This window comes from Diabrotica undecimpunctata, chromosome 3 (assembly GCF_040954645.1).
Source record: "Diabrotica undecimpunctata isolate CICGRU chromosome 3, icDiaUnde3, whole genome shotgun sequence".
NCBI lineage: Eukaryota > Metazoa > Arthropoda > Insecta > Coleoptera > Chrysomelidae > Diabrotica > Diabrotica undecimpunctata.
The window spans coordinates 123,220,362-123,236,820 of record NC_092805.1 but is presented as its reverse complement, the minus strand read 5'-3'; the positions used below and the strand labels follow the sequence as shown (position 1 = coordinate 123,236,820).

General features: G+C 32.6%; 1 protein-coding gene across 1 annotated transcript in view; it reads right to left on the bottom strand.

Moving 5' to 3' along the window:
- Positions 1-16,459, bottom strand: part of LOC140437355 (uncharacterized) — a 234,471-nt gene that overhangs the window by 26,280 nt on the left and 191,732 nt on the right. The window contains exon 4 of the mRNA XM_072526837.1: positions 14,603-14,811. Within this exon, the coding sequence (XP_072382938.1) occupies positions 14,603-14,639 (37 nt within the window). The 5' untranslated portion in view covers positions 14,640-14,811. The remainder of the gene's footprint in view (positions 1-14,602; positions 14,812-16,459) is intronic.

The following is a 16,459-nucleotide window of genomic DNA, read 5'->3' as shown; positions in this document are numbered from 1 at the left end:
TAGTAATTTATTTATTATTTATATTGATTTAAATTGGAATTACAATTAAAATAACGTAATAAATCATTTTTTTTTCATAGTTAATGTTAAAGTGTTGCTATAACAACTGTTTTGAGTAGATAAAGTATCACTTTAACCGCAAGGATAGATAAAGTGACACTTTAACAGCAAGAGTAGATAGAATGTTTTAACTTTTTTTATTCAATAAAATTTACAAATTCAAACACATTAAGGATTAAAAACAACTGAAATTTTACAATTAACATTATTAGAAATATCTATTTTTGGAGCATCACAACTTGTACTCGTTTGCTTAAACACTTGAGTCGAGGTACTGAATTGATTTTCTGGTCCGCCAAGTATACACTTGGATGCAGCAATCTGATTGCTTATTGACTCTTCAATGTAAGATTCTGCAACATATGACGATTTCCATCCACCCAAACGTTTACTTTTACTAGATCAGCTCCAGAATTTGCGAACATAGTAGCTGAAGAACGACGGAAACAATGCCCCGTGTACATTTCTGAATTTGCAAGTTTCAAAAAATCTGCAATCTTCTTGGGGATATTATATATATAGTGTTAATCCCCACCGGTTGAGTAGTGTACTTTTGCTGTCGGTAATTTACAAAAAACTTACTGTGAGGTACGTTTTTGGGGCACAAGGTAATATTCTTTCTCACAATTTCCAAGAAACTCAGTCCACTTTTCTTGTCAGTAATACAAAACGACCTTTCCTGCTTGGTTTTAGTATCAGATAATGAAACGATTATCACCGATTTTCTGTCGTTCACGTTAAACACTTCTAACTTGTACAATTCATCGTACCTAGTCGCTTCATGCACACCAAACATAGCACTAACCTTCATCAACAAATAGACGTCATCAGGAGCTTCTGCCAGAAATTTAATAATATCATCTGACTCCAGGATTTTGGACTTTTTAGCTTTGTATCCTCCATTCAGGTTTTTTAGTAAGGTAGTTAACTTGCTGAATTTAGAAATGTCACAATTTTCATTCACCAACAACGTACGCTTCAGCATCGAATAATACGACCATAATGACGATGGAAGTCAGAAGCCAGAAGTATTTTTTCACTCACGCCATTGATATTCTTATTGCTTTTCCACTTTTTAAAAGACTGGTATTCTTTCTCATTTTCTCATACATCATCCTAGATTTTTGTGGCAACAATAAACTTTCTGCTTATACGCTGCATTTTCTATATCTGATGGCAGGTTTTCCTTTTCTTGTGTCAATTTTTTTCAGTCTATTTCGTATTTATTCACTTTGTACACAAAACGCAACAATATTCTCCGCAAAAACCAAAACGTAACATTTGTTTGACATTTGTTGACAGAATAATTCATATCTCTAGCAATGGAGCAACACAATTGCGATTTTTGTGCTAAAAATTACAATTTTCTTTGAAATTCTATTTTTCACTTGAACTTGAAGTCTTGCTATAGAAAAAAATGTATTGCACACGACGATAAAATCGCATTATCTTCTCGAGCATAATTAGCGTCTCGACGCTAAAAAACGCTCTCTAAGATAAAGTAGAATTTTATCGTCTTGTACAATAAATAACTATTTTATTTTGGTTTGGTTTTGGTCACATTTTGGAAATAAACAACAAAATTAACTTACTAGTATGTATATAATACGATTAATACGAGTGACATATGCAAATGAAAGCTGGATATTACAAAAATAATATATGAAAGTAAAATAAATGAAATGAAAGCATTAAGATAAATATCAGACAACACAAGGAACGACAATATTAGAAATGATCAAATAAGAAACCAACTACAGCAGGAACCCATAATAAGTCAAATAACCAGAAAAGATGACCAAACAGAATACTAGGAACTAAAACAGTTAAAACGCATAAGAGAAGACGACCAAGAAAATGTTTAATAAATTAAATTATAAAAGCAGGTTAGTCAGAGAAGGATACCAATGCAAAAAAATCCGATACCCTAGGGGTAAAAGTAGCTAAGAGATGAAGAAATATTGATTTTATAAAACCTACGTGGCTTTTACTTTCTAGATACAAAAGATTAACATCAAGCTTTAAAGTTATTTGTATTTTTGAGTTATTCTCATTTAGTTAAACAAGTTTAACTTATTTCATTATATAACATCAACTTACCAAAAGTCTTCATTGGGTGAGTTAGTAAATTCTTATTTTTCTTGGTTACACGGAATATTAATAAATTAAACTATGATTTAGTCTCAAAAAAATCTTTCTGGAATCAGAATGACGTTTTACAAAACAAAAAACTCTTTAATAATAACCGTTGATTCGGATATTCATCAACGATATAACCTGTCGGTCTTTAATATAATTTTAATATAAAATAAAGTAACAGCTAAATAATATTTCTTAAGAAGCAGAAAAGAAAAAAAATAAAACTTTAAGAACAATCGGTCGTGCCATACATTAGCCAATGATATATGAAGAAACAATAAAGTTAAGAGTATTGCAACAGAAAAACAAATCTAGTGGAGCACTAACAGATATTGTTTCACAACTCTAGGAAGGGTCTACACAATGATTTTTGAGGTTTTCCTGTCGTCTCCTTGTAATAGATTGTCTATTATTATTTCGCTGGTTATAGTTTTTCTGAGCTTACTCATAGATTCATAGATATTATGCTAAATATTTTACTAAACTTGTAAACCCTTTCTTTTTATTAAGTTAAATATTATATTGTAAATATATATAGTATAAAGTAAAGTTCGGTAAATTTACACGGGTTTCGTATTAAGTAAATAAGCAACGATTCAACTGTCCACCACCTGTACAAATTATTATATATTATAGATTGGTATGTTTCAGTGGGTAACGACCATAGATGGCTAGACGCACTGTTGTTAACTCTACGGATTTATCTGTAGATCTACGGATTTTCGAAATTACTTAGGATTTTCGGATATCGATCACATTTCTACGGATTTTTCATCTGCAGCAATCAAGAATAAAATTGGGATTTTTTACTCTTAGCTTTTTATAAAAATAGAATTTTTACTCTTAGACTCTTAGCTTTTTATAGAAATAGAAATATTTATCAAATAATTAATTGACATCTAGTCCTCTGTAATGCCGTGAAATGATGAATTTCAATTTTCGTAACAGGTGAATCCTCGGCGCTTAGGGGAATAACAGTGATCTCAGATGGAATGCTAAGATTTACCTTGGGGACTCCCCGTCCTAACATTATAAATATGAGCTATTCGGAAATCTACTGTTTAAATTTGTTATCATCAAAAAAAATTGATAGTATTTTTAATACGTTTGTATTAAAATTTATTTAATACTTCCCTGTATTGTTTAAAAATTACATGCAAAGAATGAGAAATCCCGGAAATTCGTAATTGTAATTTGATACCTAAACCATAACAATTAACATCATTCAGTATCAGTAACAATAAATCATTCACCCACTCTTAAACTTTTATGTAAATATGGTAAATATTATGACCTAAATTCTGATGTGAGCCTGTGGTACCATAAAATTTGAAAACGATTTGAATTATGGATGTTTGGAATAATAACTTCGACCTAATTATTTACAGTCTTTAACTTTTGAACAGTGATTGCCATGCCAGTAATCACTGTAAACATCCTCACTGTGTTAAATTTTATGTATGTATTATATAATATATAAAATAAAAATAAATCTACTGTTTTTGAAAGGAAATCTCCTGTTTTGTATTTCCCTTTTCTCCTGTTGTTGAAAATATCCATCTGGCAACACTGTACCAAGCACATGTTTCTGTTCTACGGATTGGACCGTGGAAGTGATGACGTAGATTTTATTGACATATGTCAGTTTCACTTTCCAAACAAACCTTGTTTAGTGTGGATAATTTGTATTTTTCGTTATTTTTTCATTTTTTTTACAGAATCTTTCCGCTTTTTGCAATATCTAAGTATTCTAATAGTTACTACAACAAGTTTACAAGGTTGTGTAAACAATAAAGCATGTTGTCTTATAAAAATAGAATAAAATGCATGTATCAATAAAGTAAGGTTAGAATGTCTTTAATTTAAACTTTTAAACTATATTTCATAGAAATAGAACACTGAATTATGATGGTATTATCTTAAAAACACTATACTTAAAAGAAAAAGCAGCAGAGGAAGCAAAATGTTAACTTTATAGAAATTAAAAAGTCTTGAGATTGGACATTTCAACTTTTGTTTGGAAAGTAATTGACAGTTGTGACGTCACACTTCCACGGTCCTTTCTACGGATTTTTGAAGCGCCCTCTACGGAAATATTCAGTTGCAGAGTTAACAACACTGGCTAGACGTTAGACTAAATATAATATTTTAATTTAATCTCCTGCTGGAAATCTCAATTTTTTTTCCCAAGTCATTAAGTTAAATAACAAATATAGAGTAAATTATTTCGTCACCTTAATTATTGTTATTATGAGATATTTCTTATCACCTAATAACTTTTGTTTAATATTTCGGAATGGTAAAGAACATTGTCTACTCTACGGCAATTACGTTTGTTTTGCCGGGGAGGAGTTTTTCAGGCAACCACTTTACAAAAAGTTCCGTGTTCATGTTAGCAAGATAATCACTGTTTTATTTTATGTAAGCGGAAATATTAAATCAGCACTTTCAATAAAGCCAGTCTTCGCTACTGCGTGCAGAATTATATGTCGATTCCCTTCTTCATCAGTATATTTCATCGATTATACGTTGTTATTTTGTCATATTCTCTTGAATGCATTCTTCTTTAACTTTGGCATACTTTCCGAAAACTCAATTTTCTTATCTACAACAGAACTTCATTCACAAAGCGCTTTTGTGTTATCCGGTTTTTTAAATTTGCAATCTATGTTATGTAGGACTTGCATAAAATTATTTGGCCAATGTAACGAAATTTCCTCTCCTTTAATTTAGATAAAATTGTATTTAAAGTAACATCTTTCTTTTGCGCAGATTTGATGTGGTATTACGAATTTAAAATTTGTGGCGGATATTTCACTATTCTCAGTTTTTATTGCAGATTTAATTTTGATTCGCCAATTCCTAAAGCATCGTACACGCGTTGTTGTACATATGTTACCGATTTTAAAGACTGCCATTGATTTTTCCGTAATAAAGTACTTTTTTAATGGCATAGACATTAGTCATTCAGCCAGAAAATAAAGTACTTATGTAGGTTACAAATTAGAGTATTTACATCTAAAACACGCCTTGGCATTTTCAGTAAAACAACACGAACCAATTTTTCACATAATTAATAACAATTTCAATAATAAGTTAATACTTCAAAACAATACATTCAACTGGAAGATAACACATTTTAGTTCACTAATAAAATGACTTCACCTTGTACAAGCATACGTGATACAGTCGTTATTGTGGGCTAAATGTGATTGTAATCGTTGTTTGAAATTTAAATATTTTTTACTCTTGTGATTTTTTTTAAGTAAATTTGACGATAATTAACATTTATTTACATTAAGTGTCACCAATTTAGTAGTTATGAAATTTAAATCTATCTATTTCCTAGAATTTTTGAGTTGTCAATTGCCGCTACCCACCCAAAGTATCAAACTAAATATTGTTTTTAGTTGTTCAGTTAAATCGTTACTTGTTTATTTAACCTTTAACTACATGCTCTGGTGTATTTTATAAACCACTTGCAGAAAATGAGCCATTTTCTGTAAGTGGTTGCAAAATTTTCAGAAACTTATCAGGATGGCAACACCGCACAAGCTAACCTTCGACTGAAGTACCCCTGGTAGCATGCTTTTTGGTTAACCTCTTAGTGCTGTGTGAATAACATAGCTTCTTAAGTATTTGGGTAATAGGGTGAACAGAATACACGCCGGGTGTAATTATGTAAGTATACTAGATACCTGTTATATTTCTTAATTTATTATATTATTATTAATTATATATCCATTTTTGGACATTATTTTTAATGGAAATAACAATATAAATATTAAAAAAATTATTTTTAGGGACCAAGTAAAAATAGACAATCCAAATAAACTCACAGATGATGAACTTCAGGCTCTAGCGCAAGTTATATTGGATGAGAGTTCTGAAGAAGAAGTAGGTGGAGAACAAGATACCTCGGACGAAGAGGCCATGGAGAATAGTGACCACAGTTCAGCTTCAGAGCAGGTATCTAACGACCTAAGTCAAGATAAGGAGGTATCAGACAGCGATAGCGATAGTGAGAATGAGCAGGAATATTTTATAGGAAAAGACAAGGTAACACTTTGGAAGAAGCACCCAATTAGTAGTAATTATTCCAAAACTGAGAAGAAAAATATTGTAAGAATATTTCCTGACCCAAAACAATGTTCTCTAAATATTACCGATAAAAAAATCACGTTTGAGAAACTTTTTTACCGATAACATGCTTGAACAAATTGTTGAATGCACCAATATAGAGATAGAGAAAGTACGGCGAAACCACGATAGACCCCGAGATGCAAAGCCTATATCTATGAGTCAGTTATATGCTTGAACAAATTGTTGAATGTACCAATATAGAGATAGAGAAAGTACGACCAAACCACGATAGACTCCGAGATGCAAAACCTATATCTAAGAGTGAGTTATTAGAATTTTTAGGATTGCTATATGTATTTGCAATTAGAAAAGAGAATCATACCTATTTTCTAAAATCATGGACAAAAGATGGAAATGGATCGATAAGATTTAGGGCTGTTATGAGTTGTGACCACTGTTCAGCTCCAGAGCAGGTATCTAACGACCTAAGTCAAGATAAGGAGGTATCAGACAGCGATAGCGATAGTGAGAATGAGCAGGAATATTTTATAGGAAAAGACAAGGTAACACTTTGGAAGAAGCACCCAATTAGTAGTAATTATTCCAAAACTGAGAAGAAAAATATTGTAAGAATATTTCCTGGCCCAAAACAATGTGCTCTAAATATTACCGATAAAAAAATCACGTTTGAGAAACTTTTTTACCGATAACATGCTTGAACAAATTGTTTAATGCACCAATATAGAGATAGAGAAAGTACGGCGAAACCACGATAGACCCCGAGATGCAAAGCCTATATCTATGAGTCAGTTATATGCTTGAACAAATTGTTGAATGTACCAATATAGAGATAGAGAAAGTACGACCAAACCACGATAGACTCCGAGATGAAAAACCTATATCTAAGAGTGAGTTATTAGAATTTTTAGGATTGCTATATGTATTTGCAATTAGAAAAGAGAATCATACCTATTTTCTAAAATCATGGACAAAAGATGGAAATGGATCGATAAGATTTAGGGCTGTTATGAGTTGTGACCACAGTTCAGCTTCAGAGCAGGTATCTAACGACCTAAGTCAAGATAAGGAGGTATCAGACAGCGATAGCGATAGTGAGAATGAGCAGGAATATTTTATAGGAAAAGACAAGGTAACACTTTGGAAGAAGCACCCAATTAGTAGTAATTATTCCAAAACTGAGAAGAAAAATATTGTAAGAATATTTCCTGACCCAAAACAATGTGCTCGAAATATTACCGATAAAAAAATCACGTTTGAGAAACTTTTTTACCGATAACATGCTTGAACAAATTGTTGAATGCACCAATATAGAGATAGAGAAAGTACGGCGAAACCACGATAGACCCCGAGATGCAAAGCCTATATCTATGAGTCAGTTATATGCTTGAACAAATTGTTGAATGTACCAATATAGAGATAGAGAAAGTACGACCAAACCACGATAGACTCCGAGATGCAAAACCTATATCTAAGAGTGAGTTATTAGAATTTTTAGGATTGCTATATGTATTTGCAATTAGAAAAGAGAATCATACCTATTTTCTAAAATCATGGACAAAAGATGGAAATGGATCGATAAGATTTAGGGCTGTTATGAGTTGTAACAGATTTTTATTTATTCTTAGAGTACTTAGATTTGACAAAAACGAGACCTGAGAGAAATAAAATAGATAGACTTGCACCTATCCGTTTTATCTTTGACCATTTTGCAGATAACTGTCAAAATAATTGCTTTCTAGGTGAACAAATGATAATAGATAAAATGTTAATTCCTTCTCGGAGCAGATGTTTTACTCAATATTTACCAAGTAAGCCAGACAAATATGGTATTAAGGCCTTTCGACAACTGGTATACAAACTACCCTTTAGCAAAAGAGCTTTTAACAAAAAACATAACAATGGTTGGAACGGTAAAAAAGAATAAAAGGGAAATTCCATTGGATCTTTTACCAAACAAGGATCTACAGGATCATCTATATTTGGGTTTCAAAAGAATGTTTCTATTGTCTCGTACGTCCCAAAACAAAACAAGGCATTAATTTTGCTTTCTACAATGCACAGCGATTCGTCTTTCGATCCCCATGCCAACAAACCAACTATTATTTTAGACTATAACTCTAACAAGGGTGGAGTTGATACTGTTGATAAAATGTGTGAGTCATATTCAGTTTCTCAAAGGTCTAGAAGATGGCCATTAGTGATATTATTTCAGCTAATGAACATAGCCGGTATAGATAGTGAAATTTTATACAACGCTGTTCATCATGAAAATCCACATAAATACCGACGACGCGACATTACCTAAAAATCTCTGTTGACACCATATCTCTCAGAAAAGGCAGAAATGAAAAGTTTTCCATCTGATATTCAAAACTTTCTTTCTAAATATAGAATATCTCAGCCACAGATTGATGAAAAGCCACCAGCAAAAATAAGAAACAGGTGTTGTTTTTGTGAAAGACGAGCAAACAGAGTAACCACAATTATTTGTAGTACCTGCAGTAAGTCTGTTTGCAAAGATCAGATTACCAAAATTTGTTGTCCAGAATGCAGCAATGCACACAATGGATATAAAGACAGCGATTAGTGGAATACCTACAAAAACATTTTACTGTAGCGTATCAGCACATTTTTAGGTTTTTTAATTCTTAGCATTATTGTATCAGTTTTTTTTGTTTGTACTGTTTAAGATTATGTCCCTTAAAATTTTGATTTTATTTTTATTTTTGTATTATTTAATATTTTTTTATGCAACTTACGCCGGCTCCACACATGGAGGCCAACGTTGGCCCCAATAGTGTTCGTCCAATGTGTGTACCAACAAAGCTGTGTTGGAGCCGATGTTATGACTTTCTGTAGGCTGTCGGTTTTTGCGTACACATCAAAGGGATTGGCGCCAATACTGGTGTTGCCGACGACACATTAGCGCTACAGCAGTGTTCCAATCGGCGTATAATTATGCTATTTGCGCATAAACTTATTGTTGGCGCATAATTTTCGCATCCTGTATAAAATTAGGTACCTAATAATGCACAATCTAGCAAAGCAAAAGAAAATAAACCAATGACAAACCACAATTTATAAAAAGAATCCTCGCCTTCTTTTTTTACAACATGTAAAAATCGATCTTCGGCCACTTGAGCCACATTAGTTGAGTTGTTTAGGATTAACACTCCAATACACGTCGGTAATCTATCAGAACGGGGTTTATGCTCAAAAGGCTATTTCTTACCTAAGTAAATAATATAAATATCTGTTTTTTTTTCAGTACCTTCCAGGCACCCAAAGAGAATGTACTTATCCAAACATTTTACAAAAGTATATGCTTTTAATTTTGAAATATAGATCATTTTGTCCTAATAGACCACCGTCTTGTGATCATATAACTTTTAAAATATGTACTTCCATATGATCGGCTGTGGATTAAAGTCAGGTTTGGGAATTGAGTTAATATAAGAATAATTGAGATTCAGAGCCTCGACGTCAGGTTTACACACATATATTCAGTCTGCAGTTGCCAAATACGGCATCTCTAAAGATCTAGTAGCTTTAAGTAACGCTGTAGACAAAATGACGTAAAATTCGCCTTTTTTGTAGCAAAATATAATCATATGCACTCATTATCACGACAGTTGCAGCCGCTGCAATTTCCATGTCGGACATATTGACGTTGGCTCTAGAGGGAACAGACTGATATCGCTCCAATACTCAACCCAATGTGTGGATGCCTCACCAAACGTGGGAACACAGTTGACCCAACGTTGGCTCCAACGTTGGCGTCAACGTTGGATCCCATGTGTGGAGCCGGCCTCACTGTGTTTTCCATATATTCATAAAAATATATTATAGTTTCTTTTATCTCATAACGATAATTTTTATGTATAGCCTAAGTGTAGCTAAAGGTTAATACTAAACCTATACAAGTTAACCAATTAAACTAAAAATAGGGATTTACTTATCTCTGATCCTGAAATAATTCCTCTATATACTCTTTCATCTGCATAATTTTTGTTGTTTCCATAATGATTATTCAATCTCTATCTAGCAGTATATTTGAATTATACTATTTTCTTGCATATAGATCTTTGACTTTTGTATGAAAATTGAAGTTTTCATACTTGATTTGCAAGTCTTCTATTTCCTTACATGTTGCTGAATAATAAGGTTTTTTGTCTCTCTTATTTTTGTTTTTATTATACTGCTGTCACTATGCATCTCCCAAAGTACTCCGTTTATGTTGTAACTATCTTGCTGCTTCTTATTTTAAGGTTTATTTTTTACATAACATGCATAATGGAAAAAGTTGTAGGTACCATTAGGATTATCATGATAGTACGCACATCCATGATTTTCCCTAGATCCATTTTTATTTTATGATAATACCGTTTTTTTTTTTCAACTGTAAGAACAATAAACTTACATACAATATTTTCTTTAAGTTAGCTTCGTAACTAATTCTCATTACGATCCCTCTCGCAGTCGGATGACATAATAGAATATAAATGACGAAATTTACTCGTAGAATATAGCCAATCCTTTAGGATCTAATTAATATATTTTGTATTTGAGTCACAGTGACCTCATTTGAATTGGAACTACTAACTACATATTGTCCTGTAAAAGTTGGAAGGAAATTAAATTTCTACATTTAAATAAAGACACCCAAGTTATCTATTTATATTTTATTCATAATGTGGAAAAATGAATTCTATGCTTAGTAACTTGCGCACTCACTCATAGTTATAATGAATCGTAAGTATTTTCACTTAATGAGACATAAACATCTATCTTTGAACAGAAGACTGCGTTCTTCTACATTAGGTAATTTAAATTTGCATTGGTCAACCATCAAACCAGGTCTAGTGGAAAATTAGTAGAATACTAATATATCTACAAAGATGACTAAATAAAAAGTATATAAAGAAATAAACAAACAAAAAACTACAAGAAGCACAAGAACTACAAAAGCAATCTCAGAACTAAAACACCGGAAAAGACTGGAAGCGACAAACTCAAAAGAGAAATAATAACTGTGAAGAAGATACATCATATCTTTTTTATTTTGAAGTTTTTTACGTAATAAGACTAAATTTATACTAAGCTATGAAAAAAAGAAGTATGTGTAAAGTTTCATAAATATAGATATAGGGAAGTAGAAAAGAAAGGAAAAGGCAATTGAAAGATGGAAAGAAGTATAGAACAAGATAGAGAATGTGTCATAGTGCACAGAGATGCTGATCCCGAACGTAAGAGATTGGGTGGGCTTCGGTCACATAAGAACTGGGTTATTTCCTAATGCAGGTGCTCACAGGCCCAGGGGTTATTTTTGGCCAATCTTTCTAAGTTCGGAAAGAACCAAAAAAAGGAAAGACAGGAAAAAGGGACAGGGAGTCTCCTTGCTGGCATAAGTGAAGGTAGTGCTTCAAAAGTGTAATATTAGAAGTACTAAAAAGGTAGAAGACTTACTTCTATGGTTAACGAAATAACACTGTAGAAGAAGAACAGATTGATGAAACTAGAGATAGAAGATAATAAACTGAAAATAAAGGCACCGACGAAACAAGAGATTGTTTTTTAAGAAGATCTGGGAAGATTGAAAAATATTGGAAGACTGGTTGATAGCATTGGAAAAGAAACCCTTAAACCACTTGGAGAAAAAAGAAAACCTTGGATGACAGTAGAACTTTTTAAACTTACGAAAGAACGAAGAAAACATAAAGCAAAAGACCTGAATAAATACAAAGAGATGACTCTCCGAAAGACGCAAGGAAATAGAAGATCTGGATCAAAAGTATGATAGCTTTAATTTACACAAAAAAATCGAAGAAATAACAGGTTCTAGAAAAAGCACAAGAACAAATATTCTTAAAAATTTTAAAGGTTCTATTATTACTAACGTGCAGGAGAAATTATGTTACTGGATCAATTCCATCCAACAACTATTTAATGAAAGAGAAGAACTGTCACTAGAAACCACAGAAGATACCAGACCACCAATATTACGAGACGAAGTCATCTATGCCATCAAAAACACAAAAGAGGGCAAAGCTACTGGACTAGATGACATGCCCATCGAATCATTAAAATTCATTGATGAAGATGTTATTAATGCAATGGTTGAATTCTTTAATCTAAGAGAGCAGTCCGCCATCATTGCGGACTCTCCCCACTACTCTTTAATATATACAATAAAGCTGTATTTAAAGAAGCGCTCCCAGATTAAATAGAAAGCATATCTATCAATGGAAAAATTTTGAATAACTTGCGTTTTGCAGACGATGCAGTAAAAATGACGGATAAAAACAATGATTTAATCGTCATGCAACTGCTTAATGAATACTGTCATGAATACGGACTAGGGATGAATTTAAAGAAAACTAAACAATCAAGCTAATCAAACATTCAATTGATTATTGAAGATACTAAAAATACAAGTATGTATGTCCCCATTATTCTTTAATGTATATAGTGAGGCCATTTTTGAAGAAGCATTACTATCTCAAAGTGGAGGAATAATAATTAACGGAAGATCTATTAACAACATAAGATATGCAGATGACACCGTAATTATGGCAAGCTCTGCTGAACAACTTTAATTACTGATAAACAAAACAAACAGTTTCTGTGAAAAATATGGACTAAAAATGAATATAAAAAAGACCAAATACATGATAATAACAAAGAAAACAAATATACCAACAAACATACATTTGGGAAATGTACCGATAGAAAGGGTTGATAAATACAAATACTTAGGAACCTGGATTTCAGACAATAATGATCAAACAACTGAAATAACAGCAAGGATAGAATTAGCAAGAAATGTGTTTGTAAAAATGAAAACAATTCTCTGCAATAAAGACCTTAGATTAAAACTGAGAGTAAGAGCACTGAGATGCTACGTGTTTTCGATACTGCAATATGGTCTTGAAAGCTGGACATTAAAGCAAGAACACATAAATAAGTTACAGTCCTTTGAAATGTGGTGTTACAGGAGGATGCTTAGAATAACATGGACACAGAAGAAAACTAACACGGAAGTATTGCGAGAAATGGGCAAAGAATGCGAAATAATAAACACAATAAAAATAAGAAAATTACAATATCTGGGACACGTAATGAGGGGACAGCGATATGAACTACTAAGGCTGATAATACAGGGAAAGATAAGAGGAGGAAGGAGTATAGGAAGAAGGAGAGTGTCATGGTTGAAGAATTTAAGGGACTGGTTTAAATGCAGTTCTATAGAACTCTTCAGAGCAGCATTAGATAGAGTAAAGATAGTGATGATGATATCGAACCTCCGATCGGGAGACGGCACTTAAAGAAGAAGAATACCTATGATCAATCCTGCTGTCATTCATTGCTTCTATAAGGGTGTCTATTTCGATCTGTCGAACGCTTTATGAAAATCTATGAAAGTGAGGACAAGAGGTTTGTTGTATTCTATAGATTTTTCAATGAGCATCTTTACTGTATGGAGGTGACCATTGGTTACGTAATTTGATCGGAATCCTGCCTGCTCTCTCGGTTGGTAGAAATTTTTTCTACAATCTTGATGTCACTAATCTAGTGAAGACCTCTAGGTACGTTTTATCTCCTTTTTTATATAAAAGGATGGTTATGGCATTGTTTCATTTGGGCACATCTCCTGGCTGCAAACATAGATTACACAGTTTCCTTAATTGATTTAATAGCATACCTCCTCCATTTATGATAGCTTCTATTACAGTTTCATCCTCTTCTAGGGCTTTGTTATTTTGCATTTTTCTTAACGCTTGTCGAATCTCATCTACCTTTATTTTTGGCATTAGTTCGGAACCTTGATTCATGATCTTCTTTGAAATGGGTGTTTGTATTCCTGTTTGATCTTCTCGTCTACTTCCATATAATTCCTCGTAGAACTCTTCGACGACCTGTATTAACTCGTTTTTACGTGATATTATTTAATTTTTCTTGTTTCTTAATTGATGAATTTCGCATTTCCCATTCGTTAGCTGTATAAGTAAAACTTTTAAGCTGTTATTTTCCTGTATAAAAGTCCCTTTTAGTACGTTTAATATTATCGGTTTTAAATTTCCTTAAATCTCTCCTGATTGCCTTCGAAATAGTTTTATTCACTTCTCTTAGAGTGTGACTGTCTATAGGTTACATTACTGTCTTACAGGATAATACAGTTGTGAGCTATATTCTAATTAAATGAATACAACTTTTCTGCGATTTTAATAGGCTTATAAACATAAAAATGCCACACTATTAGTATAATAATAACTAACTCACTAATATTGTAAAGTCTTACTTGATAAAAGTGCAGCTAAAAGTACCAGTCTCATCATCTTGTCGCGGTGAATGTATAGATCAACTTTTTTAACTTTTTCTTCGAATCAGCAACAGGAAATGGCAGCTGTATCAGAGTTTATATTAAGCGAAGACCATTAAATACACAAACGAAATTCGCAGAGTACCTGAAAGCTTATCATTCTTCTCTTATTACCAGGTGTACTGTTCCTGCAAAAGAGTAAAAATAGGTTTAGTTACTGATGGCCATATTTAGAAATAAATATAAACGATTATGTAATAGACACAAAATCCTACTTGTTTTATTGTTACTTAGTATAAATATAAAAAATTTACGAAAAATTATATTTATTTGTATGTTACATGTTATATTTATTTATGGTTATTCGTAATGTTGTCATGGATACATTTGTAGTCCAAAATCACTTATGTAATTGGTACATATTTTAACTGTTTCAGTCTACGCTATTATACAGATGATGACATTGTTCTATTGACCATACAACACAATGGCAATCGCTGTAACATGTTACACGTTTCCACCTCTATATTCATTTCACAGTATGTACGAATTGTCGTAATTGTCACATTGACATTAAGAATTTCAAACAAAGTTCTGAAAGAATAAATAAATAAATAAAATGCCTATTACGTTGTATACCGTCCAAGAAAAAGTGCAACTTGTAACATGGTACTTTCAGGGTCATTCGATACGCGAAGTAATTGATTTATTTATTGTTGCCTTCGAAAATAGACCCCCACCAAGTGTTACAACAGTTAAAAATACCATTAAACATTTTCAAACTTCGGGATGTGTAAACAGTTGTAAAAAGTGTCATGAAGGTAATGAATCACGTGTTAGACCTGTCGATGAGGAGCGTCAAAATAGGGATATTGATATTTGTGCTTTTGTGGAAGCTAGTGAATCCTGCAATAGTGTACAAATTGCTAGGGAAGTTAACGTGAATTCTCGAACTGTCCAGCGAGTTCTCAAAAGGAATGAGTATCACTGTTTTAAGATACAACCAACACAAGAACTGTTTCCGGAAGATAACTTTAGGTGGATCGAGTTTTGTGAAATTATGTTAGATAAACAGAATAAAATTGTACAATTTTTAAAAAATATTTTATTTTCTGACGAATCTTTATTTTCATTACATAAAAAACACAATATATCCGTTGCAAGGTATTATTCTCGGAAAAATAAGCACCTCAGTGTTGCAGTGCGAACGCAGCATCCGCAGAAGTTAAATGTTTGGACTGGAATGTTAGGCGACCATACTGTCGGTCCATTTTTTATCGATGGAAACCTAAACGGGCCCAAATATTTACAACTTTTACAGAATGAGATCATTCCGGCAGTTTGACGCCTTCCCGTTAATTTTCAGGAGGTTTATTTCCAACAGGATGGGTGTTCGGCTCACAACTCTAGAGCAACTATTGACTTCCTCAAGCAAACGTTTCCTGATCGACTGATAAGTACACGTGGTACAATTAAATGGCCCGCTAGAACCTGTGACTTAGCGCCTTACGATTTCTTTTTTTAAGGTTTTCTCAATGAAAACATTTATAGGCATCCGTTTGAAAGGGCCACAAACCCAGTGGAATTAAGGGCAAAAATACTTCATTTCTCTGCAAGCGTTACACCAGCCCTACTCTAAAATATGAGGAGAAATCTCTATGACAGATTTGGTTACTGTTTAGCACAAGGAAGTGAAATATTTGAGCCCTTAAAATATTATCTGTTTTCCTAATTTTTATTTTTTGTCAGGTACATTTTACGAAGTTTGCAGGTTCTTAGGTAGTATTTTTTATGTTTAAGTTTGGAAGAATTTTATTGTTTTTTTTTTATTTAAAA